General features: G+C 36.8%; 1 protein-coding gene across 1 annotated transcript; it reads left to right on the forward strand.

Moving 5' to 3' along the window:
- Positions 1–998: 998 nt before the first annotated feature.
- Positions 999–24,488, forward strand: ap1m3 (adaptor related protein complex 1 subunit mu 3). The gene is made up of 12 exons (XM_046857514.1): positions 999–1,409; positions 9,418–9,574; positions 9,679–9,746; positions 10,366–10,496; positions 12,372–12,519; positions 14,614–14,740; positions 19,464–19,606; positions 19,709–19,780; positions 20,256–20,414; positions 22,116–22,241; positions 23,407–23,482; positions 24,105–24,488. The coding sequence occupies exons 1-12, from the start codon at positions 1,368–1,370 to the stop codon at positions 24,125–24,127; spliced, it is 1,272 nt and encodes a 423-aa protein (XP_046713470.1). The 5' UTR covers positions 999–1,367; the 3' UTR covers positions 24,128–24,488.
- The last annotated feature ends 570 nt before the right edge of the window (positions 24,489–25,058 follow it).

The following is a 25,058-nucleotide window of genomic DNA, read 5'->3' on the forward strand; positions in this document are numbered from 1 at the left end:
AAATACATAAATAACAATTAATATGTAGCAGAATACCGTATGCAGATGCTACACCTTAGTTCCACTTACATTGTTCTTTTAATCGGTTTTAACAGGTTATTATTTGCAAATTGTGCATTCCTTTGGTGTAAATTGGGGGTGCGGCTGTGTTAAGAATGAACCAATCACATCCAATGCTATATTTCCAAATATTTATACAAGTAAAATAATTGTATAAACCACAACTGTTTTTTTGTTGAAAGAAACAGATCTGTTTAAAATTTACCTGTTAAAGGGACGAATAGGAGGGAGGTATAAACATAAACATAAATATAAACATAAACATGCACAAAAAACAAGTTCAACTAAATCACTCCAACCCATATGTCAAAATAGTTTATGGTCTGGTGAGACAATTTCCAAAAGCAATAATAATTTCATAATTCCAAACAAGTTCACAACATCCAAAAGAAAACTATACTGGCAGGACACCATGGTGGTGGCAGCATTATGATGATCGTCAAGGACGAGGAGTTGATTTTAGTAGAAAACCTATTGCAAATAAGCTAAAGATTTAAAAAAAAGTAAATTTCACTTTATATAATTAATAGACTTTGAAATGTTGATGTATAAAATATGTTGTTCACGTCATAATAGTAAATCTAATAATTAATTTCTAGATTTACAGGATAAATACAACTAAATGTTGTTACAAAACTAGGCTAGATCTCATAAATTGCTTGTATTTGACACATTTCTTCTAGCATATTAATTAAGTACTTAATTCTAATATACAGTATATAATACTGTATTATAGCAGAATATGTACTGTATACATGCACCATTCAGATGCCTTTATTTACACGTAGACTGCTATTTCTTTTAAAGTGATATTATGTGCAAAAGTCAGCATTTCATTCTACAATTAGATATTTTATCATTTGCAAGAAGAGACAAGAGACAAAAGTTTTTCCTCGTTGAGGAGTCGATTCCTCCGGCTGGCACGAAGAGAAACAATTCACTCGCGAGTCGACTCATCACACCTTCGTCACGTTCCGCTTCAGTATTGTGAGATTTTACACACAGGGGCTTTTTTCTGACTGCCTAAGCCTGCTGTATATGATCTTCTGTGTTGGAGCTGCGCATGTAAACTTGATGATGACAGCCTGAAAGCAAGAAAGAAGGAAAGAAAAAAAAGAAAGAAAGACTGACAGCACGCACCTTTTAGAAAGCTGTCAAACCGGCTGGACTCGCCGAGACCCCGGAAGCGTGCGAGCAAAGCGAGGGATGGAAGTGCTTCATTTGTCTTCTGGTGGTTTCCGATAAAAGCTTACATTCTTTCTCCTTTATTTCTGATACATATAGTTTAAAAGGGTTGCGTGAACAGAATGGCCGCTTCTGCTATCTTCATCCTGGACCTGAAGGGAAAGGTAAAGTGCTTTAATGATCTACTAGTGAGTTGCACCTGTCGGAAGAGGAGGATGTCTGACATGGACTGTAATTTGTCTACATTGTTTCAATACTGGATATTAGCTACAGACCAATAAATGAGATTTAATGAACTTTATTAAGGGTTTCAAGCTAGTTTCTAATAAAGTTTAAACATGTTTATTGTAGATGTTTTAGGTGTAGGTGAAAAGCAAGCTACACCCTCAGGGGAAAATTATACCTTTCCTAGTCATTGCTCTACCAGTTCAGTTCTATTTTTTCTGAATTTATTTGTATAGCAATTAACATATAATAATAAACATTGTCCCAAAGCAGCTTTACAGAGAATGTTATAAAATGTGATTCTAGATTACTGAACAAAAGGTTCAAATCCCAGTACTTCCAAGATGCCACTGTTGGGCCCTTGAGCAAGGCCCTTAACCCTTTGTTTTCCAGGGGTGCTGTATCGTCGCAAACTCTGTTCTTACTAAACTGGGGTCAGACCTTTAGTGGTGAAATGTATACGTGACAAATAGCAAGTTTGTTAAGTTATCCCAAATGAGTGTGACAGTGGCAAGGAAAAACCCCTCTGAGAAGGTATGAGGAAGAAACCTTGAGAGGAACCAGACCCAACAGCACAGATGAGGATGGGCTCCCTTCCTCATGCAGATATTAATTGTTTACAGTCAAAATCCATCCTCGTAGTTCTTGTGTTGCTCAGTAACTTAATAGATCTTTTTAAGTTGTTCCATCCTGAGGTGCACAGAGTGGTCTCTTATTGAAAAGAACTCCATCCAGATGTAAGGTGTAGGGGTGAATCAGGCGGATCTGAAAAGAAGAAAGAAATTGAAGGAGAGTAAATGGATGACTGGGAGAGAGAAACAAGCGTCATCCTTTTTGTTATTTAAAAGTTAAAGACAATGTACAGTGTGATCAGGGTCCAAGTAGGGACTCTTTAAAGACCAGCTGTAGAACCTTCAATATATTCAATTCAATAAATCTTCATTGGTGTAGCTCTTTCAACAATCAAAATTTTTTCAAAGCAGCTTTACAGGTTATAATAGAATGTATAAGTTTGTTACTTATAATTGTAAGTTTGTTCCTAATGAGCGAGCCATTGGCGAGTGTGGCAAGAAAAAACTCCTTGAGATGGCATGAGAAGAAAAGCTTGAGAGGAACCAGACTCAAAAGGGAACCCATTCTCATCTGGGTGGCAAAGAATTTCCATTCTGTGATGGGCAATTAAATGCAACCTGTGCTCCTGAGCCATTGTAGTAGACTGTTGATATTAATTACAGTCCAATTCCATCCTCAGAGTTTTTGAATATAACCTCATACACCTCTTAATAAGAAAACCAACTTCACTTTTTTCCATGACATAAAGTGAATTGGGGTGTGGCTGGGGGAATTGAGGGCGTGGTTGTGTTCAGAATGAAATATAATATCCATTAAAATAACATCCAATACATTGTTCATATATATTTATAAAACTGTCTATGAAATAATTGAGATGAAACACAACTGAAACTGAACATGACAATGACATCAACAAGAACAGGATATCCCTGCAAAATCTATTAAAGTATAAGACAGAAAATGTACCACGAAGGCTGCCAAGAGACCTACAGCAACATTAAAGGAGCTGAAAGAATATCTGAGAGGTACTGATTGCTCCCTGCATCTCTCATATTCTTCTCATCTCTCATATTCTTCTCATCTCAGATTTTTGGGGTAGGGTGGATAGAAGGAGACCCTTTCTCACACAAAAACATCAAAGTTTAACTAAATGACTCGAAATGTTTTATTGGCTGATGAGACTAATTCCAAGAACAATAATATTTTTATCAAAAAATAAAAATTCATTAAGCCATAAAGAACGTTATATTGACAGTGCAGCATGGTGGTGGCAGCATCATGATCTGGGGCTGCTTTTCTTAAGACAGAGTTACAGCTTTTGTCAAGGTGGGGAGTTGATTTTAGTGCAAAACACTGATTTTCATCTTAAAATACAACAGTGACTCAAAACATACCTTCAAATCTACAAAAATCAGAAATCAATGTTTTTGATCTAGCCAGAGCCCAGACCTGAATTGATGGATCTAGAAAGTTTTTGCAGGAAAAAATGTGTAACAAAAATCAAAAGTTGTATCAGCAAAGTATCATAGTAGTAGAATATTACTGTAAGACTTATTATTATTATTTTCCCCAGTTTTTCTTGAAATGTTTAAGATTTATACAACTTTAATGTGTAGAAATATTGCCTAAATACTGAACAAAATCAAATACACCGGTGGGAAACACCTAAACAAGGTCATTTGTGTGAATTATTGTTTTCTGTTGTTGTTCAGACTGGTCCATTTTGTCTAACTTAAAGTACTGGTATTGTCATTAATTGCAGAAGTGTAGTGTAGAGTATAAGGAAGATTACACAGGTTGATTCTATTTTATTTAAACCGTTATGGTAAAAAAACAGCCGCAGTGAATTTCTCTATTTAGATAGATAGATTTATTCAACTGAGCAGCTGAAGATTAAGGACCTGGCTCAAGGGCCCAGTGGTGACAGGTGGGTGGTACTGGGATTTAAGTCCATTTTAACCACTGAGCTACCACTTTATCATCGATAGAAAGATAGATAGATATGTACATTTGCTGTATTTTGCAGACTAACTTACAATTATTCAATTTATACACCTGAGCAGTTGAGAGTTAAGGGCCTTGGTCAAGGGCCCAGCAGTGAGAGTGGGATTTGAACTTACAACCTTCTGATTAGAAGTCCAACATCTCAACCACTGAGCTACCACTTTCCTTTTAGATATGTAATGCTAGACTGTGAATTAAATATTCACTTACCTCAAACAATATTAGTATTAAACTTCTCTGGGATTAAAGTTACAAGTATTTTAAAGTCTGATAGCCTTAAAGTCATTCTGGACATAAATAGGGTTAAGGTTATGGTTAGAATTGAGGGTTAGGTTTAGGGTCAGTTGTATTTAAGTCTACTGGTTGTGACATTGAATATAATGAGTCTTAGAACTGTGTTAAGACAACCAGTCTGTAAGTAACAATTCATAGAATGGTAGATGTGGATTAAAAAGTGATAGTAAACATCATGTAGGGTCTATTACATTAATTACTGACCAAGCCTATTCATTCTTGCATAAGTATACCTCATGAATTATTAGTCATTACAATCTGTTAGCTATAGATCGAAAATTACATTGGAACACCAAACACATGTTGAATTCTACAATATACAATATGCCTTACAGTATTGAGGTTCCCAACATTCCCTCCAAACCTCGGTGCTGAAACAACAGCAATAAAAGTTTTCATTGAACATTGTATTCATTAAACAACTGAAATATTCAACAAGAAATTGAATAGAAAATAAAGCTTCCTGCACAACATATTTCCACATAAATACCGATGATGCCGTCAACGTCTCTGTATAAACATATAAATATTATTTTATATAATTCAGGTCCACATCTGTTCTGTTTTAAACCTTATTTTATCTCTGTTTTTGCTGACCATGATAAGAGAGAGCGAGAGAGAGAGAGAGAGAGAGAGAGAGAGAGAGAGAGAGAGAGAAAGAAACAGCGAGAGAAAGAGAGAGATAACTGTGGAAACTACACACTAACTTCCTCCAAACACGTCGTTTTATTTTCACATACTCATCTTCCTTTTAGTCTATTTTGGTCTGTCTTTAGTGTTATAAAGAAAAGCCAGTGTCTGGATTTTGTATAACTCATCTTCAGTTAGTAAGGAGTAATTAACTTCTGAGAGACAGAAAGACAAAGAGAGAGAGAGAGAGAGAGAGAGAGAGAGAGAGAGAGAGAGAAATGAAGGCCAATAAGTAGTGTGTGTAGCTGGGGGGCTTTGGTTAGATGGATTAATCTATGATATGGCTGGTTTTCTAGCAGTAGTGATGGAAGCTTTCCTGTCTGTGCCCTTTAGCAATTCAGTACTTTAAAGCATTCCACATTAGATTGGCACACACTCTGATTTCCTGTACGCTTTCTTATACATGGTTTTATACTAGGATTTTTCGAATCCTAGTATCCTTCAAATCCTTTCAAATAAATTATTATTATATTAAATTTAGGTAAAAAGAAATGAAATTGGGGACAAAATCAATTTTACATGTTAAGCCCCTTTTACATTCCTCTTTGTGATACGTCTTTACTGTTTATACAGCATTTAGGCAGAAATCCTAACCATGGATGATACATGTCTGAAATGTTAGGGAAAAATGCTTTAATACATTATAATATATACAGTGAGGAAAATAAGTATTTGAACACCCTGCTATTTTGCAAGTTCTCCCACTTAGAAATCATGGAGGGGTCTGAAATTGTCATCGTAGGTGCATGTCCACTGTGAGAGACATAATCTAAAAAAAAATCCAAAAATCACAATGTATGATTTTTTTACTATTTATTTGTATGATACAGCTGCAAATAAGTATTTGAACACCTGTCTTTCAGCTAGAATTCTGACCCTCAAAGACCTGTTAGTCTGCCTTTAAAATGTCCACCTCCACTACATTTATTATCCTAAATTAGATGCACCTGTTTGAGGTCGTTAGCTGCATAAAGACACCTGTCCACCCCATACAATCAGTAAGAATCCAACTACTAACATGGCCAAGACCAAAGAGCTGTCCAAAGACACTGGAGACAAAATTGTACACCTCCACAAGGCTGGAAAGGGCTACGGGGAAATTGCCAAGCAGCTTGGTGAAAAAAGGTCCACTGTTTGAGCAATCATTAGAAAATGGAAGAAGCTAAACATGACTGTCAATCTCCCTCGGACTGGGGCTCCATGCAAGATCTCACCTCGTGGGGTCTCAATGATCCTAAGGAAGGTGAGAAATCAGCCCAGAACTACACGGAGGAGCTGGTCAATGACCTGAAAAGAGCTGGGACCACCGCTTCCAAGGTTACTGTTGGTAATACACTAAGACGTCATGGTTTGAAATCATGCATGGCACGGAAGGTTCCCCTGCTTAAACCAGCACATGTCCAGGCACGTCTTAAGTTTGCCAATGACCATTTGGATGATCCAGAGGAGTCATGGGAGAAAGTCATGTGGTCAGATGAGACCAAAATAGAACTTTTGGGTCATAATTCCACTAAACGTGTTTGGAGGAAGAAGAATGATGAGTACCATCCCAAGAACACCATCCCTACTGTGACGCATGGGGGTGGTAGCATTATGCTTTGGGGATGTTTTTCTGCACATGGGACAGGGCGACTGCACTGTATTAAGGAGAGGATGACCAGGGCCATGTATTGCAGATTTTGGGAACAACCTCCTTCCTCAGTTAGAGCATTGAAGATGGGTCGAGGCTGGGTCTTCCAACATGACAATGACCAAGCACACAGCCAGGATAACCAAGGAGTGGCTCTGTAAGAAGCATATCAAGGTTCTGGCGTGGCCTAGCCAGTCTCCAGACCTAAACCCAATAGAGAATCTTTGGAGGGAGCTAAAACTTCTGCTTCTCAGCGACAGGCCAGAAACCTGACTGATCTAGAGAAGATCTGTGTGGAGGAGGGCCAAAATCCTCCTGCAGTGTGTGCAAACCTGGTGAAAACTACAGGAAACGTTTGACCTCTGTAATTGCAAACAAAGGCTACTGTACCAAATATTAACATTGACTTTCTCAGGTGTTCAAATACTTATTTGCAGCTGTATCATACAAATAAATAGTTGAAAAATCATACATTGTGATTTCTGGATTTTTTTTTTTTAGATTATGTCTTTCACAGTGGACATGCACCTACGATGACAATTTCAGACCCCTCCATGATTTCTAAGTGGGAGAACTTGCAAAATAGCAGGGTGTTCAAATACTTATTTTCCTCACTGTATATGAAAGAAGCTTGAATCACTGACTCGAAATGTTTAGGTTCTTTATTTATAACTCATACACAAAGAATAGAAAATGTGTTCATGACAAAAATAGCAATGGAAACATGTTGGAAAACTGAGGACAATGACAGGCCTGCTTTTTTTTTGAGTTTGCATTAGCCTCTGTCACTGTTGACATTGTAGCCACTTTTAAATGCCACTTTATTCTAATCTCTGTTCAGAAAAAAATAAACACTCTCAGCAAGACCAGATAACTCTGGCGCTCGTTAAAACACTGTACTTTCAGAAACTTTAGTATAAACATTGCTAGTGAATTTCCATGATGTAGAAATGATTACCAAATGGAAAAAAGCCGGACACTAGACTGCATAAACTGTTTGAATGGCTGGATTTAGGTAACAAATTGATTTTTTAAAATCACTTAATCTAGGTAAAGCAATACTACATTTAGAAATTTCCCCACTGTGGGACGAATAAAGGTTTATCTAGGTTTATCTTATCTTATAAATCCCATGTCTAGTGCTATCTAGTAAACACCAGCTTTAAAACTCATGAGTTTAACATAAGCTCATCTTGTTACAGGGAAGGCAGTCATCCATGTCATAGCAGCGAATAAGTATGAGTGATAATGAGTATTTCAGCTTTAGCTCAGTTTAAATTGTTAGTTACTGTAGCTAATTCTACTTGCTAGCCCGTATAGTAACAGGCAACTGAAAATCCTATGAGAGCTCATTACAAAGAAAAAAGAATACACCAAAGGCACTCTTGACTATTTTCATGAATTTCAAGTAGAGTAGGTGAATGGATTAGTGAGCTATATTACAAATAAGGCTAAAATGCTGACACTAGAAGCAGGAGTGTGCACTTAAGTAACATGGTGAGACAATAAGTTGCTCTGGGTGAGTAATATGCCATAAGGTTATGGCATGCTATAAATTGACAAGCTCAATACATGGACATGTGGCAAGGGGAGATCAGTGTAGTGTAACTATCTGTTGATGCTTGACTTCCGTGATATAAACTAGTCTATAGACATGCTTTATTACCACTGGTATATAACCACTTGACCCATTTTGATTTTTGGCCAAGAATCCTGTTCAAAATAAATGGTTACAAACAATATTGAATTGGCGAAATGCCTCACACAACAACATATCTAACAATGGGAATTTACATTTATTCTTAGAATTTACTCTTCAAGAAATATATAGACAAAAGTAGTTTCACCAAAATGTTACCACAAATTTGTAGGCACACAACTGTATTGGATGTCTTTGGGTTATTAAAATGTCCCTTCACGTGAACTTGGTGGACCAAAACCTTTCAGAATGAAAATGGCCTTGTGAAAAAAGCCAGCTCCAAATCATATGTGATATTGGAGCTGGCTTTTTTCACAAGGCCATTTTCATTCTAAAAGGTTTTGGTCCACCAAGTTCACTTGAAGGGAACTATTTGAATAATCACAAATCTCCACAAGCACACTCCAGAATCTGGTAGAACATCTGCCAAGAAGAGTTATTTTAAAAGCAAATGATGACTAAATGTGGAAAGGGATGTTCATAAAGCACATACAATCTTATAATCAGGTGCCCACAAACGTTTTTTCCATATAATGTAGCAGATCAGCTACAAGAAAAATATCAACATCATATATTTTCTAATATTTACTAAAAAGCAAGCTGGATGCTGAAGACTTAATATGACTCGACCTACAGTACCCTGATGCAGTGTTCTCTGTAAAAATGAAAATATGTGATTCAAGACACAAAATCATTAAATGCAGTTCTTCGATCAATATTATTTTTATCCCTATATGACCTGTGTAGTTTTTTTCATATAAAGAAATGAAAGTTTATTTGCAAGCCCAAGTTCCTCCAAGAAGATATATATAATATTTTGCTATTGGAGGCTGTGAATATTTGACTCCTGCACTCACTCATGGTGAATCAGCTCTTTTCGTATGATCAAATAAAACTGAAACTGATACCATCTACTGCAGTGTCTGAATGTGGTCTTCATAAGTTTCCAGTATGCCACATAGATAAAAAAAATAAGTATTGCATCAGCTATTTACATAAATCTGCTTGTTATTTTTTAACTGTTTGTGTAATATGAAGTTTGCTGTCACCCCTTTAGGTGCTTATATGTCGGAATTACATGGGCAAGGTTAACATGAGTGAGATCGACCACCTCATGCCTATCATGATGAAGAGGGAAGAGGATGCAGAACTATCACCTGTAGTGTGCCATGGCTCCAATCACTTCTTGTACATCAAACATAGCAACATTTACTGTATCCTGACGAACTCATTTTTTATTCACTGATCGGTTTTGTGTGTTGTTCTCTAAATGCCTGTATAAATGTTCAAGACAAACTCTTTAACAGTCCCATTTTAGTGGTAGCAATAACTAAGAAGAATACCAATGCTGCTCTTGTGTATTCCTTCCTGTACAAGATAGTGGAGGTGAGTATGCGTTTCTCACACACCCGCCTGCTCAGCATGCTGTGATAGTTGCAATGGCGCACACTGAGGTGTATTTATTAAGACCGAGAGCTCGGGTAGGTGTTACGTGTGGAATGAAACACTGGATCCGAAGCATTGTAGTACAGTTATTGATGATGTGGTGGTGTGATGCATTTTCTACAACACTATGTTTTGTTGTTTTGTTTCCACTAACAGTTTCTATTTATTCAAGAATGGCATGGTTTTGAACCATTCGTATTGTAACAACATGTCATGGGGAACATCGGCATCATTTGAATCATCTTTCTTTCTTGAAGTTAATAAACTTAAAAAATTGCTGCTTAGAATTGAGAGGTTTATCTCTGACTGTTTGAGATCTGAATATTTTAAATAAGGATCTGCATATAGAAAACATCTCAACAGTTACTATACATTTGTGTTTTTTCTTTACATTTATTTCTTTATATCATCCAGTATTATATAAAAAAACAAACTTCTGACTAATGAAAATGTAAGAATTCATCGAAAGTCCTTCAGATTTGAAGAATGGGTTAACCTTGTCTGAACCCAGTGAGATTTTTGTCGGTATTAAGACACGATATGTCGATGTGTGTTACAGGTTTTCACTGAATATTTTAAGGTTGTGGAGGAAGAGAGCATTCGCGACAACTTCGTGACTGTCTATGAGCTAATGGATGAGGTCATGGATTTTGGGTTCCCTCAGACCACAGATAGCAAGATCTTGTTGGAGTGAGTACTGATAGAATGGCTGGTAATTCATTATTCGCCACTTAATCCAGCACCATCCGCCATTTGCTGCACACACACTGCCTGTGTTCTATTTATGCCCTGTGAGCTGGATAACATTTTGCAAACAGAGATTTACTTCATGTGGCAGACACAAAGAAGCACTATTTGATATGTGAGATATTCCTTCTTTTAACAGTTATTGACATGGAGGTGTGGTTACTGATTTTTGACTTCTCCTCACTTTTTTGCTTAATTTCCATTTTGCTTTTTAAGAAAATCGGTAAAGAACCCAATTTTTTACCAATACATTGCCTTGCATTTGATCTTCAATATTTTGTATTGTTTCAGCTTATAACCAAAATAATTATTTAAAGTTTTTGCCATTTGATTTATAAAATGTCTAACACTTGAAAAGCAGAACTAATAAAAGAGCTTTGCAACAACATGAGCACATTTTACACAACTTTTATGTATTTAATTTATAGCAGCCAATTAATCAAAAGTAAAATCATCATTAGTTAACTCACAATTAATCGCAACTTATTCGCACCTTTTTATCAGATCTAAATGTACCTTAAATTAATACTTTTCAAGTTTTTAATACTCTAATCAACATGTGCATGGACAAATATGGACGCTTTATTCAAATGTATATTCATTATTAGTGAAACCAAACCCAACATGGAGCATGAAGACAAAATACACTTGTAAATGTTTTAATGTAATTATGGTGCTTTAAATGACTGAAATCATCAGGACACCAAACGGAACAAGGTCCATGGATATATGAATATTAATGCGTGCATCATGACCATGCAGGTGACATGAATAGATAAAGAACAGGTTGTTTGCGTACCTTAGTGTCTCTATGGACGCCCTGTTCATCCCAGGAGTCTTCAGCTGCACACACACACTAACAGCAGAGTTTTGTTTACTGAGTACAACACCTTGTCCGCTGCCTTTATTGCAGTTTGTATTTTTTTACATAATCAATACCCCTTAATTAGAACCAGTTAAATAGTTTACTTTTCAGTCCGAGACTCTCAAATTGATGCTCGGGTTTTTATTTCAAGTGCTCTGCATGGATCCCCTGTTAGTTGGTGCCATAAATCATCCTACTACAGTTCTCACCTAATCGCTTAATTGTGCTATTTGTGCTGATCGCAATAATGTAGGCCAGTCATCATTTACAGTATTATTATAGACCTGAGCTGGTGAATTCACAAATCTGGTTAGAAGGTGTTAATTTTCCATTAGTGCAGTTTTGACAGTCATGGCCGGTAAAATTCAAATTACTGGTTAATATTAATGCGTACATTCACTTTATCACTTCTGCGTCATATAATATCTGAGGTGGATACAAGTGCTGAGTAGGAAAGTTTTAATATCATATAAACTAAATTGGCAGGAAACCTGAGACAGGAATAATCAGGTGATTAGCAAACATAATACTGGGGTGTAAACGAGAACTTAAAAGGAGAAACAGAAATGTGACCAAGAAAGTCATGATGCTTGAACCATGAACGGCTCGGTAGTGAACTGAATGAGTTACTTCGTGAATACAAGACAAAAAAAAGGGGTGTATATATACAGTATATATAAGTTTATGTACTACTCTGCCATTCTGTAGTATGAGATTTGTATTAATGTAATACATCAGTTTGATAATCATATTAATGATTATTAATGTTAAAAATTGCCATATATAATAATTCTTTGTTAATAATTAATGTTTATGGTAATCTTATGTATTTACCCTTGGGATTTGTCTCCTACACTATTCTGTGCAGCTTCTAAAAACATTTTGAATGGACTATTTATTACATATTATATGCAATTTATTTATTAGTAGGTTAATTTGGTTGGTGTTTATAGGTACATCACCCAGCAAGGGCATAAACTGGAGGTGGGTGCCCCACGTCCCCCGGCAACCGTCACCAATGCTGTTTCCTGGAGGTCCGAGGGCATCAAATACAGGAAGAATGAAGTGTTTATGGATGTCATTGAGTCTGTCAACCTACTGGTGAGTTCAGCAATTTTTAATATGTGTGTAATATATTAAATATACTATCTTTTCTGGCGACGATCCATCTATGAAGGTCATAAGTAATATATAATACAGTAGTTGTAGCATCCCTTGGTGCATGGACTTTATTTTTTCAGTCTATACTGATATTTCTAATGATTGTTTTTTAGAACAGAGGATTTTCATATAAGTTTAAACACAATGCAATGTCTCATTGCAGTTAAACATAGCGAGACATTTAAAGATACAAGCCAGACAAAAAAATGCTTTGCCATGCAAGAAAACAATCCCGCACGTAACACGTAACACGATATTCACTAACAGATAATCAAACAAATAATGTGCTACATCAAAACATTTAACAGGAGAAGATAGGGATTATGGATATACACACAAGGAGGCTCTTTCTCTTGGCACTAGCCTGGTGTTTGTCCTTGGAGTAATTTTTATATAATCTAATATCTAATATCTCCTAATGATGTCAGAGCTATAAATACTTTTAAATAAATAGTAAAATATACTTAAACAAATTTTAAAAAACAGTAATACTGTATACAATATTTTGTATTGAGTAAAAAAAAAATTAATTAATGAAATCGCCAATATTCCTGAATGAAGCTTTTTATATTTTTTTTAAATGTGAATATAACCCTGGAACCATCTTCTGCAAAGTACATTGAGTGGAACAGGCACTGATTGTATCAAGTTTTTGTAAGCAGTCAATGAGCTCTTGTTTGTATGTGTTGGTGGGATGCCACTGTGATGCAAAGCAAACTGATGACACATAGTGCAGTGCAGACAGAAATATACAGATTTATATATTAAAACAATAGTCCTCTTCATTACCATAGATAAAAAGAAGGAACTAGATTTCTGTTTAAACCTAAAAACAAAGAGACTCCTCTTTCTGAGCACAGTAAATATGGATTGAAAAAAATCGACATACCAATGTTAAAATGGTGGCTTTTTGTTGTGTAGAAATTTTAAAAGGTATGTCATTTGCCATTGCACAGTATGCAAATACAGTAAAAAAATGATCAGAAACATTTTAGGGGAAAAAAATCAAAATCAAAGGTTTACAATAACAGTAAATAAGTTGCACAATAAGTGTGCACAATGCTAAACTAATATTCTTTCCATCAAGCTGTAAGGGCATCGCTTGCACTCAGCCCACTTCAGGTCACCCCACAGATTTCCAGTTAGATTCGGGTTTGAGCTCTGGCTAGACCATTCCAAAACATTGATCTTCTTTTGTTTACAGCATTCCATTGATTTGGATGTATGCTTTGGGGCTTTGCTGTGCTAAAAGGTGAAATTCCTTTTCATCACCAGATACCTGAAGATTTCATATGAAAAATCCATTGCCATTTGTAACAATCTACGATTTCTTCCACTTTGATAAAAGCCTCATGGTGTTTGTTTTTCATAATGTGATTTTTGTCCTCTGGGAAGCAGTCATGACTTCTCTCTCAGTCATTTCTAGTAATGGAGGTGTTGCTTAGGAGGAGGAAGAGTCTTGGCTTTTGTGCCTATTTGTCCTCATGAAGATGTGCCTGCTGTGCCGGTTAGTCCCAGTGCAAAAGGCGTTAGATTTGTCCCAGTTATAAAGGTGTGCCTGTTAGTCCCAGGAAAGATGTGACCACTGTGCTTCTTTTATAGTTATGTTTATAGACAAAGCCAAGTTCTCCATACCTCAATGCATTGAGTCATGTAGGTCAATAAGAGTGTTTACTTTTGCTGTGAATCTGGTTTCTGCTTTGTCTTAGGCTTAATGCTCTACTGCCCTTCAGTCTGAGACGCTTAATTGCACTATTTTTCATTTCAAAAGGCCCACATCTCATTACTTTCTAATGGGGAATTACTATCCACCCATGCAGCTTTCTCCATTTGACATTTTCCTGTTTTGCTGCTGGAAATTATAGCTGATTGTGTTTTCATTTTAAATGCTTGATTTTTTTTTTGGTCTACATTGTTTTATGTATTATTTTTATTTCCACTAATGATGATGATAATAGCAATGATTATGATGATTGTGAGATTTGCACGCACTTTCATTTTCTCCCTTCTTTGTTTCTCATCTGTTCCACTCAGGTCAGTGCTACAGGCAGCGTCCTGCGCAGTGAGATTCTGGGCTGCATTAAACTGAAGGTTGTTCTCTCTGGAATGCCTGAGCTGAGGCTAGGCCTCAATGACAAAGTGCTCTTTGAAATCACAGGCAGTGAGTGCACACATTTATGAACTTTTTTTTTTTAATGGAATGCTGTAAACAAAACTGCATTTCTCTAGTCATTACCCATATAAATTACTTCTTATTTTACCCTGGAGTAATATAAAGGTGAAATATTAGAAGGTGAGACTGCATTCCATATAATTCTTTTTTTTTTTTTTTTTTACAATTTTCTATGTATTTCTATATGATTAAAGAAAACTCTAAGGGATTTTTTTTATAGTTCTCTCCTTTTTGTAAGTGATCAAAAATAATTGGACAAATAGCTGTTCTGTTATTTCTTGGACAGGTGTATGAATGTGTGTATGTGTGTATGTGTGCATGATGTGTGATGGGCTGGTGTCACATCCTGCCTTGCTCCCATTGTTCCCGGCATAGGCGCCGAACCCACAGTGACCATTATAAAGTGCTTACTGAAAATGAATGACTGACTGTTGCTAAACTCCGCGCTGCAGCTGCTGTGCCCACTCTGACCTCCGATGAATCGTCAATCGAGAGTTTGAAAAGAAATACTTTTAGAAAGACCAGTTTAAAATACTGTTAGAAAGACCACAATGTGTACCTATATTAACCCTATATTAAATAGTGACAGAGACAGTAAATTATTTCTCTATGCTGGAAAAAGACTACTCATAACACTGTGTTAGTGTTAGGAGGAGGAGATAAAAAACAAACAAACACGTTGTCTACCTACTGTATTTACGTTCCTTTCACAAATACTGTCCCATCTGTTTCTGAATCATCACTGTAGCTGACAATAACCCAAATGATCTACACCCACGTATACATTCTGACAGAGCAGAAAGCTAAATCCTTGCAAGAGCTAAAACTTATAGCATCAAGAAAATAAATTATCGAGTCACTGAATGAATTTTCTAAGAGGAATAAGCAGAGTAGAAATATTCTACAGAGAAAACGGTCATTTCAGAGTTTGGGGGAAGTGATAAAGGCAGACTGACTTCCTGATTTCCTTCCTTTAATGAGGCTTTAATGGATCACACAGCTGCTCCAGACAGATGATATTACACTCAGAGTCATCTGACCTCGAATGTGATGAAGATATGAAACCAGCGATTTACGTTCTTTAGATGAGATGAAACACTGCCCTCTTCAGGACACAACTGATATAAATCAGTAGAGGGCATGTTCAAGTTCATGCGTAATGCATACTGACGTTGTGGAATAACAAATATGCCAAGATTTATTCGTAAAACTAAACAAGATGCTAGAGATCTGTTTGGTTGAGATGGTTTAGGCTCAAGTTTCTGCTTATTATACAGGAAAATATGAGTTGCTCAAAATTATTCAGTGACTACAGAGAAGCTAAAGGACAGGTAGTTAGTTTCCAATGACTCAATATGACACTTAAAGATCTTCATGTAAGCATCATTGTTCTAATATAAAGGATATTTTAAGGAGCCATTGTGGATAAGTGCTCTGTATTTCAGTGCACTAATTAGTTTTTCTTACTTTTGCCCATGGGGAATCAATCAGGAGACATTCGAAATAGAGGCTGCTCCCTCCCCCGTGTGACCTTTAGGCAGCGTTGCTGATGACATCCAAGGCGTTCGAGTATGAGCAATGAGTGTCGGGTCTCAGCAGGCCTCCACCTCTGCAGAGGGAGCATGGAGACTGCTGAGCTCTGCCTTCCACACTGTCATTCTCACGGCCCTTTCATGTGCCTCGGTAAATGCCAATAGCCAGGAGACAGAGAGGCAGACACATCTGTGTTTATAAATCAAAATACACTCAATATGTAGGCAAAGACACCCTATTGAATATCCCTGAATACTTAGAATTCACCTGGCTTAACTGTGCAAATGCTTCTTTAGACAACTCATCAATTTATTTTGGTTCGGCGGCACACCTGATACCACACACACACACACACACACACACTCAAACACACATACAGACATTTACACAGGGTAAGCCCAGTTTTCCTGCTTCCGTAATTCAACATTCTGAAGCCTAGAGTACAGTGTTAAATTCCCGAGCTTGTTGTATTAGGGATTTAGGGAATTTTAGGACGGTAAGCTGTGCCTCGGTCTGTTCTCAGATCAAACAGGCTGAAAGAACCCACACCTGCACTCTCTCTCTCTTGGGCAGTTCAGCTCATTTTAAATGCAATTAAATTTTCAGTGTCTGGCCAAATTTCTGTAGGACAATCTGATTATTGTTTTGATGTCTTGCAGTATGAGAAGTCCCAGACTGACTTCTCATATTTATTGATGAATTTACATTTACTTCATTTGGCTGGTACCTCAACTACCAAGTGAGAAAGGGAAAAACCGAACGAAGTTGAGAATGTTGAGAATGAAGGGCTTTGCTCAAGGGTCCTGCAGCCTATTGCATCAACTATTGAGCATCTTCTCCAATTTTATTATTTATCTCAGGAACGCTGGACACACTTTTTTACACACTTAAATGCACCAAATGGCAAAGTTTCAGTTTTCATTCCTTTAAAGTCATTTATAAGGAACGACTAAGTTTTATAAGTTCTTCTCGACATAGTAATCTAGTTATTTAGGTTCTCATACTTAAAACTTAATAAATGTAGGCATAAACTTACATAAACTTAAAAACATTGTTTGCTCTTGCAGGATATGACTGTTTCATGTTGAAACTATCTGGACTTTAAATGCTGTGTAAATGCTCTAAATAAATGAGTTTGTATCCAGCACAGAGAGGAATATAGAAGGAAATATATAGTAGTCCAGTGGTTAGGATGCGGCGCTCTCACCGCTGTGGCCTGGATTTGATTCCCGGTCAGTGAACCAACCCCAGCCATTAGGGTTGCACAAGCCAGTGCACTCTTAGTGCCGGTCCCAAGCCCGGATAAATGGAAGGGTTGCGTTAGGAAGGGCATCCAGCGTAAAAACATGTGCCAAATCAAACATGCAGATCATGAATACGGATGATCCGCTGTGGCGACCCCTAATGGGAGGAGTCGAAAGAAAGAAAAGAAAAATAAGGATGGTTCGTAGATTGAATTGTTGTGTAGCAAAATATGCTATATGCTTGTATGATACTGTATGGCTATATCCTCCTGACATCACTAGGAGGAACAGGAAAAATGTTAGCAGGAGTTAAACCTGTACCGAAGGATTATTTGAAGCACCAATGTGCTGGAACAACACGGCACAATTAGCATTTGCTCGAACTGGTAACTTACAGGACTTAAAGGACTTGCTGCTGAGTTCTTAATGCCAGATTTCATCAGGCAATAGCTGTTTTGGTGACACCCAGAAGACCAATAGCATATTAGACAGTTATCTTTTCGTTCATCAGTGAGCATTACGGTTTAAAAGCTAGGGTAATTTTGTACGTTGTCTCAGCTTCAGATTTTTTGCCCATGGGATAGATTTGTGATGTCGTTTAGTAGGCTGAAGCTCTGTCTATGGAGGCATAGATTTAGCAATTTGAAATGTAATATGCAAAATGGCAATGCGATAATTCAAAATTACATGCACATTTTAAAGCTTTACAACTTGCGAAATTGAAATGAAAAATTCAGTGTGTTTTTCAAAATGTTTTCTGAGCCAAAGCTAAAGCAAAAAGGTTGCAAAACGGTGATTTAAATTTCTTTTTTTAAAGCACTGACACACACACACACACACGTTTAATAAAGGCATTCTGCTACAAATATCACATGGCGTTAAGTGTCCTAATTGTGAGTCTAAATGCATATAGGACAAATAACATTTAAATGATCATTTTGCTACCATTTCTGCTTGTACATGTTACACATATCAAATCAATTTGGGAAAAAAGTTTTTTTATTTTATTTCGCTAACAACTAGTAAGAGATAATTTACATATTAAAACTACTTTTGGAAATGGCAAATGAAAATTATATATATTTTTTTATTTTTTTATTTTGAACACATGGTAATATAAAATGTAAATTTAAATAAAGTAATACATTGCCGTTTTCAATATTGCATTGGCATTTTGCATATTACATTTAAATTACATTTTGCTATGCTTTCATAGCTGTCAAAAACATTAAACAGATATAAAATGAAAGACCATAAAATGTATCTTTTTGGTCACCAAACCAAAAAGACCAATATCCATTTTTTATCAAACTATACCAGGCTTTTTAGTAAATAACAAGATATATGTAATATATTTAATAATATTCCTATATATACATTATGCATGTCCTGGGTTGTATCATTTTATACTATGGATACAATACACTGCAGTGAGATGGATCCTGTTATAATTTACATTATAGCTGCTATAAAAAGTTTCCTCACCAGGCCTCTCTTTCTTTTTCTATATTCACATTAAATGAAATTGCACTGCTTATGGGAAACACAAAAACAAATTTCCCACAGTAGAAATCATATGGATCGTTCCAAAGCACTGGCATTGGAGACTCATATAATATATGGCTATTTTAATACATATGTGTGAATATGAAAAATATGAAATACAAATATATCTGCTCAGTGCACATAAGTTTAATGATAATCACATGCACATATATTTATATGTTCAGCAATGTGTGTTTGCCTTTCAATGTTCATCATTGCTTTATGATATATTATTATATATGTATCAAATATAAATCTATAAATATATTATAAATATATCACATGTGAAGAATATAAGATAAAATCTGATGTTATTTCAGAATTGTTTGCAACAGTGACTTTTTTTTAATGGTTTATCTGTGTGTATATGTGTGAACGCTATCCCACAGGAGAGAAGAGCAAGTCTGTGGAGTTAGAGGATGTGAAGTTTCATCAGTGTGTGCGACTCTCTCGCTTTGAGAATGACCGAACCATTTCCTTCATTCCCCCTGATGGAGAGAGCGAACTCATGTCTTACCGCCTCAATACCACCGTGAGCATCTGCATCAGAGTTTATTACTTTATGATTTGCGTTATTTAAATGATTTAGCTTACGTCCTTATGCCCAAATGAATTCTTATTGTGCTTGCTACAGGTGAAACCCCTAATATGGATTGAAAGTGTGATTGAGAAATTTTCCCATAGCCGAGTTGAGATCAAAGTTAAGGTACTAGTGCACACACACACACACACTCACACACACACACACACACACACACGTTCTCACACACACATTCTCATACACACTTACAATACATCAATTTGTTTCATTCAACTCTCAAGACTGTAACAGTAGCTTTTAGGACACAGATACTTGTCAGTGAGGTTGAAGCCTCAAGGGTACTTTTGTCATTTGGACCTTTACTTTACCTGGGAAAGTACATTTAGTGCCAATTCGGCTAATCTTGTGGTTTGATCCTGGCGTTTGATCCTGGCGTTTTTTTTTCCCTCACTGACGTTATAAAGCTTCAATAAAACAGTCATTCACATGAATACAAGTAAATTATCATGGACACCTTGTAGGTCATGCAGCTCTGGAAAGCTAATATTAACTATTGTTTGTGTGAAGTCATATTCATATTATGTGGCTTTGCTGGTGGCAGATGTATGTTTACTTCAGTGTGGTGTACGGTGTCCTGCAGGCCCGTAGCCAGTTTAAGAGCCGATCCACTGCCAACAACGTGGTTATCCTAGTGCCTGTGCCTAGTGACGCTGACTCACCCAAATTTAAGACCAGCACAGGCCATGCCAAGTGGGTACCTGAGAAGAGTGCTGTGGAGTGGACCATCAAATCCTTTCCAGTTAGTGACACTTTTACTTCACTTTAACCATCTTATTCTGTTTTGGTACTTGATAATGTGTGCATTGTTTACTCAGGGAATATAGAACACAGAATACTCTTATATAAATCACTTTTTACATTTTTACAAAATCTTATTAGTTTGACTAGACCACAATTTCTGAAATTGCTGCAATATAGATGTACTAGATGTACTAGATGTGCAAATTTTTACATTCCTGACAACTACACCACATTAACAGGCATAAATAAATGCACTTTTTGTATTGTGTTCAAGCTCTGCACTCCCACACTGTTGTTACACTTATGAGGAAACCCAAGGATCCTTCGGGAAAACAGGGCTCAGGTGTGCCACGTTAATCATTACCCCTGTTGCTCGTTCACCAATCACCACTCTCACGTTGCAGACTCGTGCTAAACCACACCTCCAGCTTTAATGTGGAGGAAGAGCTGAACCTGGCTGTGAATGCCAACGATTGTGCTCAATCCAGGAATTAAACTAGAAAAATGGTTTCGGTAACAGCAGGGCAGGGAAGAAATGTCCCAGTAGGAATAGAACACAGAAAACACGTCTCAGTAGCAGCAGGACAGGGAAAACGTGTCCCGTTTGATATTTTAATGTGGACTGTTATTTCAAAACACATTTATTTTTAGTTAGAACATAAACTTAATACAGTAAAAGGGTAATATTTCTGAAATAATAAGCAAAATCTTTTTGTCTCTTTTTTTTTTTTTTGTAAAATAAAAAAAAATTACGTTTTAATTTTGCCATTTGGATCAGTGGAAGTCCGAACAGAGGCGTGAATGGTAAACAGATGCACGTCCGATTAGCATGAAACACCCCAGACGTATGGATTTAGTCAGACGCTGACAGATCACCTGTAAAAGCCGTGACTAATGATGCGCAAGGGAACGAGCACACACACCTGCTAGTTAGAGTCTTAGTATACAGTGGAGCAATGTGAAGCAAACTCACATTAAACTGTCACGTCTTTATTACACCGTGGGGACAAACTGTGAGAATATGTGAGTCTTTGGAGTGCTGATGCACCAAATATGGCAGCTTGTTAATAAATAGGCTTTGGTATAGTATTCGAGGCAGCCAGAGGATGACACAGGGGCAAAGTGATGACAACATTACATTCCAGTTGTGTGGGGAAGACACACTATTCATGCAGCCTGACTCATCATGTCATGAAATTTTCATACTAAAGATATATTACAAGAAGAATGTCAGCCTCTCGTGTTATAAAAAAAATATGGTAATATACAGTAGGGCTACTGTTTGACTGGATATTTAATAATGCAGTGAGGATGTTTCCTGAAGGGCATTATTGTGCCAGTATATCACTAAATATGAGAAATTAGAAAACAGGCATTATTTTTTACCTGCTTTAGGTATAATGTCCATTGATAAAAGCGCTAGATGAATAAAATTGGATTGAATTGCTGCAATACGGCAATCTGCAATCTGTAGGTAATTTCACCTTCGTTTACCACGGATAGGGACGACAAGGTGCAACATAAGCTGTAGCTTATGGCTTGAGGCTTAAAACATTATTAATTAAAATAATAAAATAAAAATAGTGGAGTCTTTGTCATCCTTCTGTGTTGAAAAAATTAACAATCATTGTTTATTTGTGTGTGTGTGTGTGTGTGTGTGTGTGTGTGTGTGTGTGTGTGTGTGTGTGCGTGTGTGCAGGGAGGAAAGGAGTACATAATGAGAGCGCATTTTGAACTGCCGAGCGTGGAGAGCGATGAACAAGAGGCAAAAAGGCCAATCACAGTGAACTTTGAGATCCCTTATTTCACAGTGTCTGGTATTCAGGCGAGTATTTCATCTAGTCTGTGCCTCTGTCCTGTCATTGGTGTGTTCCAATTGTTCTCTGTTCATCCCTTGATTAGTTTGTCTTTGTACAAAATATTCTCTCGTGTGTTTGTGAAGTCTTGTTGTGCAGTCAGTTACATCCAAGCATTGTTTCATTGTTTTTTTAGTCCAGGTATAACTTCCTTTTTTAGTCTCTTACCTGTATTTTCTTTTTTAAGTATGGATTATCCTGGTCTGTTTTTGTACCTACTTGTATTGAAACCCTCTACTGCATACACACTATGATTGATAGATTGCCCCAATTGAACACTTGAAGTATATGTGCTTGTATCCTGCCATGCTACAATCACTTTAATCTACAAACTCACTATTTTAGATCGATTGAAACTTTAAAAACATCTTTATGCCCCTAAACCTTAAAGTAGAGTACATAGTGTTTTTCTGTTTTTAAAACAGAGTAAACTCTGTATTGGTTGGTTTGGACTCTGTATATTGTCACGTGCAATGACGTGCATATTATATTACTATTATACAGAATATATGATTTAATTATTCATTTAATTACGTGTATAATGAAAATTCAATTCTCACTATAATGCAGAGTCATAATGGGAGCTTCGTTTATCGATGTATAGAAAAAACTGTGACTGAAACAAGTGCAAAAAATTGGCACAGGGAAAAATAGTCATAAAAAAAAAAAAAAAATTATGCATTCCTTTTGACGCAGCTTGGAACCATATGAACTGTGGCCCGGTAGCTGTCCATTACCCAATGCTTAGGGTCCCCTGTGCTAGCAGCTTATTTCTGATCATTTTCTAATGTAAATGTCATAATGATTTGTTGAAAGACTTGCAAATCTGTATAACATTTAAACTTCACACATATATCATAATACCGAAAGACACAGAAATAAAAAATATCTAAAAATAATTATATGTATATTATGCAAACATTCTTCTCAACCTGTTTGCTTTTTATTCTGCAGGACCGCTTTTTAATTGTCAAAGGACTCCTGTTTCATAACCCACACCCCAGACTAGATTCCGATAAGCTCCAAAACCAAGTGTCAGAATCTGGATTTCGAGAGTCAGAGCGTCCGGGTGTGTTTATAAACCTCTAAGTGGCTAGTTTGTGTGTGTAACGATGTGTGTGTTCTCGTGTTCAGGTCCGATACTTAAAGATAATTGAGAAGAGTGGCTACCAGGCATTACCATGGGTGCGATATATTACGCAGAGTGGAGGTGAGCCAGACACACACACACACACACACACACACACACACACACACACACACACACACACACACACACACACACAAAAACAGAATTTAGAATTGTCTCTGTCCAAAGGCAGAGAGAGAAGAGGTGAAGCATATTTATTCTTTGTCTCTTTCTCTCTCTCACACACTCACACACAAACACACACACAATCACACAAGCAGAATTTAGAACTGTCTCTGTAAGAAGAGTAAAGGTGAGACCCATTATCTCTCTCTCTTTCTCTCTCTCTCTCACACACACACACACACACACACACACACACACACACACACACACACACACACACACACACACAGGTGTACTCATGCTATTTAGAAATGTCCTGTTTGTCTTGAAACCTTTGTATATACAAGACACAAGCACTTTCTCCCTAGTGATAGTGATAGACTGATAGTGTAGCCTATGGTTTGCCTCGGCGACACCAGAGGACAGCGAGACATGCAGACTCTTGAATCTTTTATCTCTCTTCAGTTATTCATTACCGATTTTGAATTGCACAGATCACATCTACACACCTCACCAGCACTGAGTGTGATGATATTTTATTAGAGTTGCTGACATTTCATCTGATTTTATTTGGCAGATTATCAGCTAAGGACAAACTGAACGTCTTTGTGCGAGCGGTGCAGGTTCGCACACGAAGCGTTGACCTTCTGTCTGCTTCGCCTCTGAAAAGGGGAGACAAAAAGAGACAGAGACAGTGCAGTGCTGTTCTCACACTGCAGTCAAGCAGTTATGGCCTATTTCTCTTACGCTTTGTGGGTGTGCGTGTATTTTGTGTGTGTGTGTGTGTGTGTGCTCAGGTATGTGAATGAATGAATGAATGAATGAATGTGTGAATAAATGTGTTAAAACGAATAATGAACACAAAACTAACAAAGTAGTCCACGTGATATTGTTTCATGTGGGACTGATCACTTTGTTTATTTTGTAATTTAATTCATTAATAAATGTCGACTGTTACGTTTCCTGTGTAAAGTGGGATTTTTATGTGTTAAACATCTACATTTTACAATGTAATTATAAGTTAAGTTTAAGAATTGTTTTTTTTTTTTTTTTTTTTTTCGGTATAGTTCACTATATAGACTAAAGTATTGGGACACTTGACTTATCAAGCTACACATATTTGTGGTTCTTTCTCAAACTGTTACCACACGGTTAGAACCACACAATTGTACTAGGAGACCTAAACCTGTTCCAGCACGACAATACCCCTGTGCCAGCTCGATGAAGTTATGCTTTACATGGGTTGGAATGGAAGATCTTGCTGCTGTAGAGCTCTGACCTCATCTCTTTTGAACACCTTTGAGATGAATTTTTCAGGCTGACTGCACCCCAGGCCCTACTAACACCCTTGGGGCTAAATGAGCACAAATCTCACATACAAGCACACTCAAAAGTCTAGTGGAACATCTTCCAAGGTTCATAAAACTACAAAAGGGGATTAAATGTGAAATGGAATGTTTAAAAAGCATACAAGATTTGTGATGCTCACGTGTCCACAAACATTTGTCCTAATAGTGTATATCAGATATGT

This window comes from Silurus meridionalis, chromosome 1 (assembly GCF_014805685.1).
Source record: "Silurus meridionalis isolate SWU-2019-XX chromosome 1, ASM1480568v1, whole genome shotgun sequence".
NCBI classification, from domain to species: Eukaryota; Metazoa; Chordata; class Actinopteri; order Siluriformes; family Siluridae; genus Silurus; species Silurus meridionalis.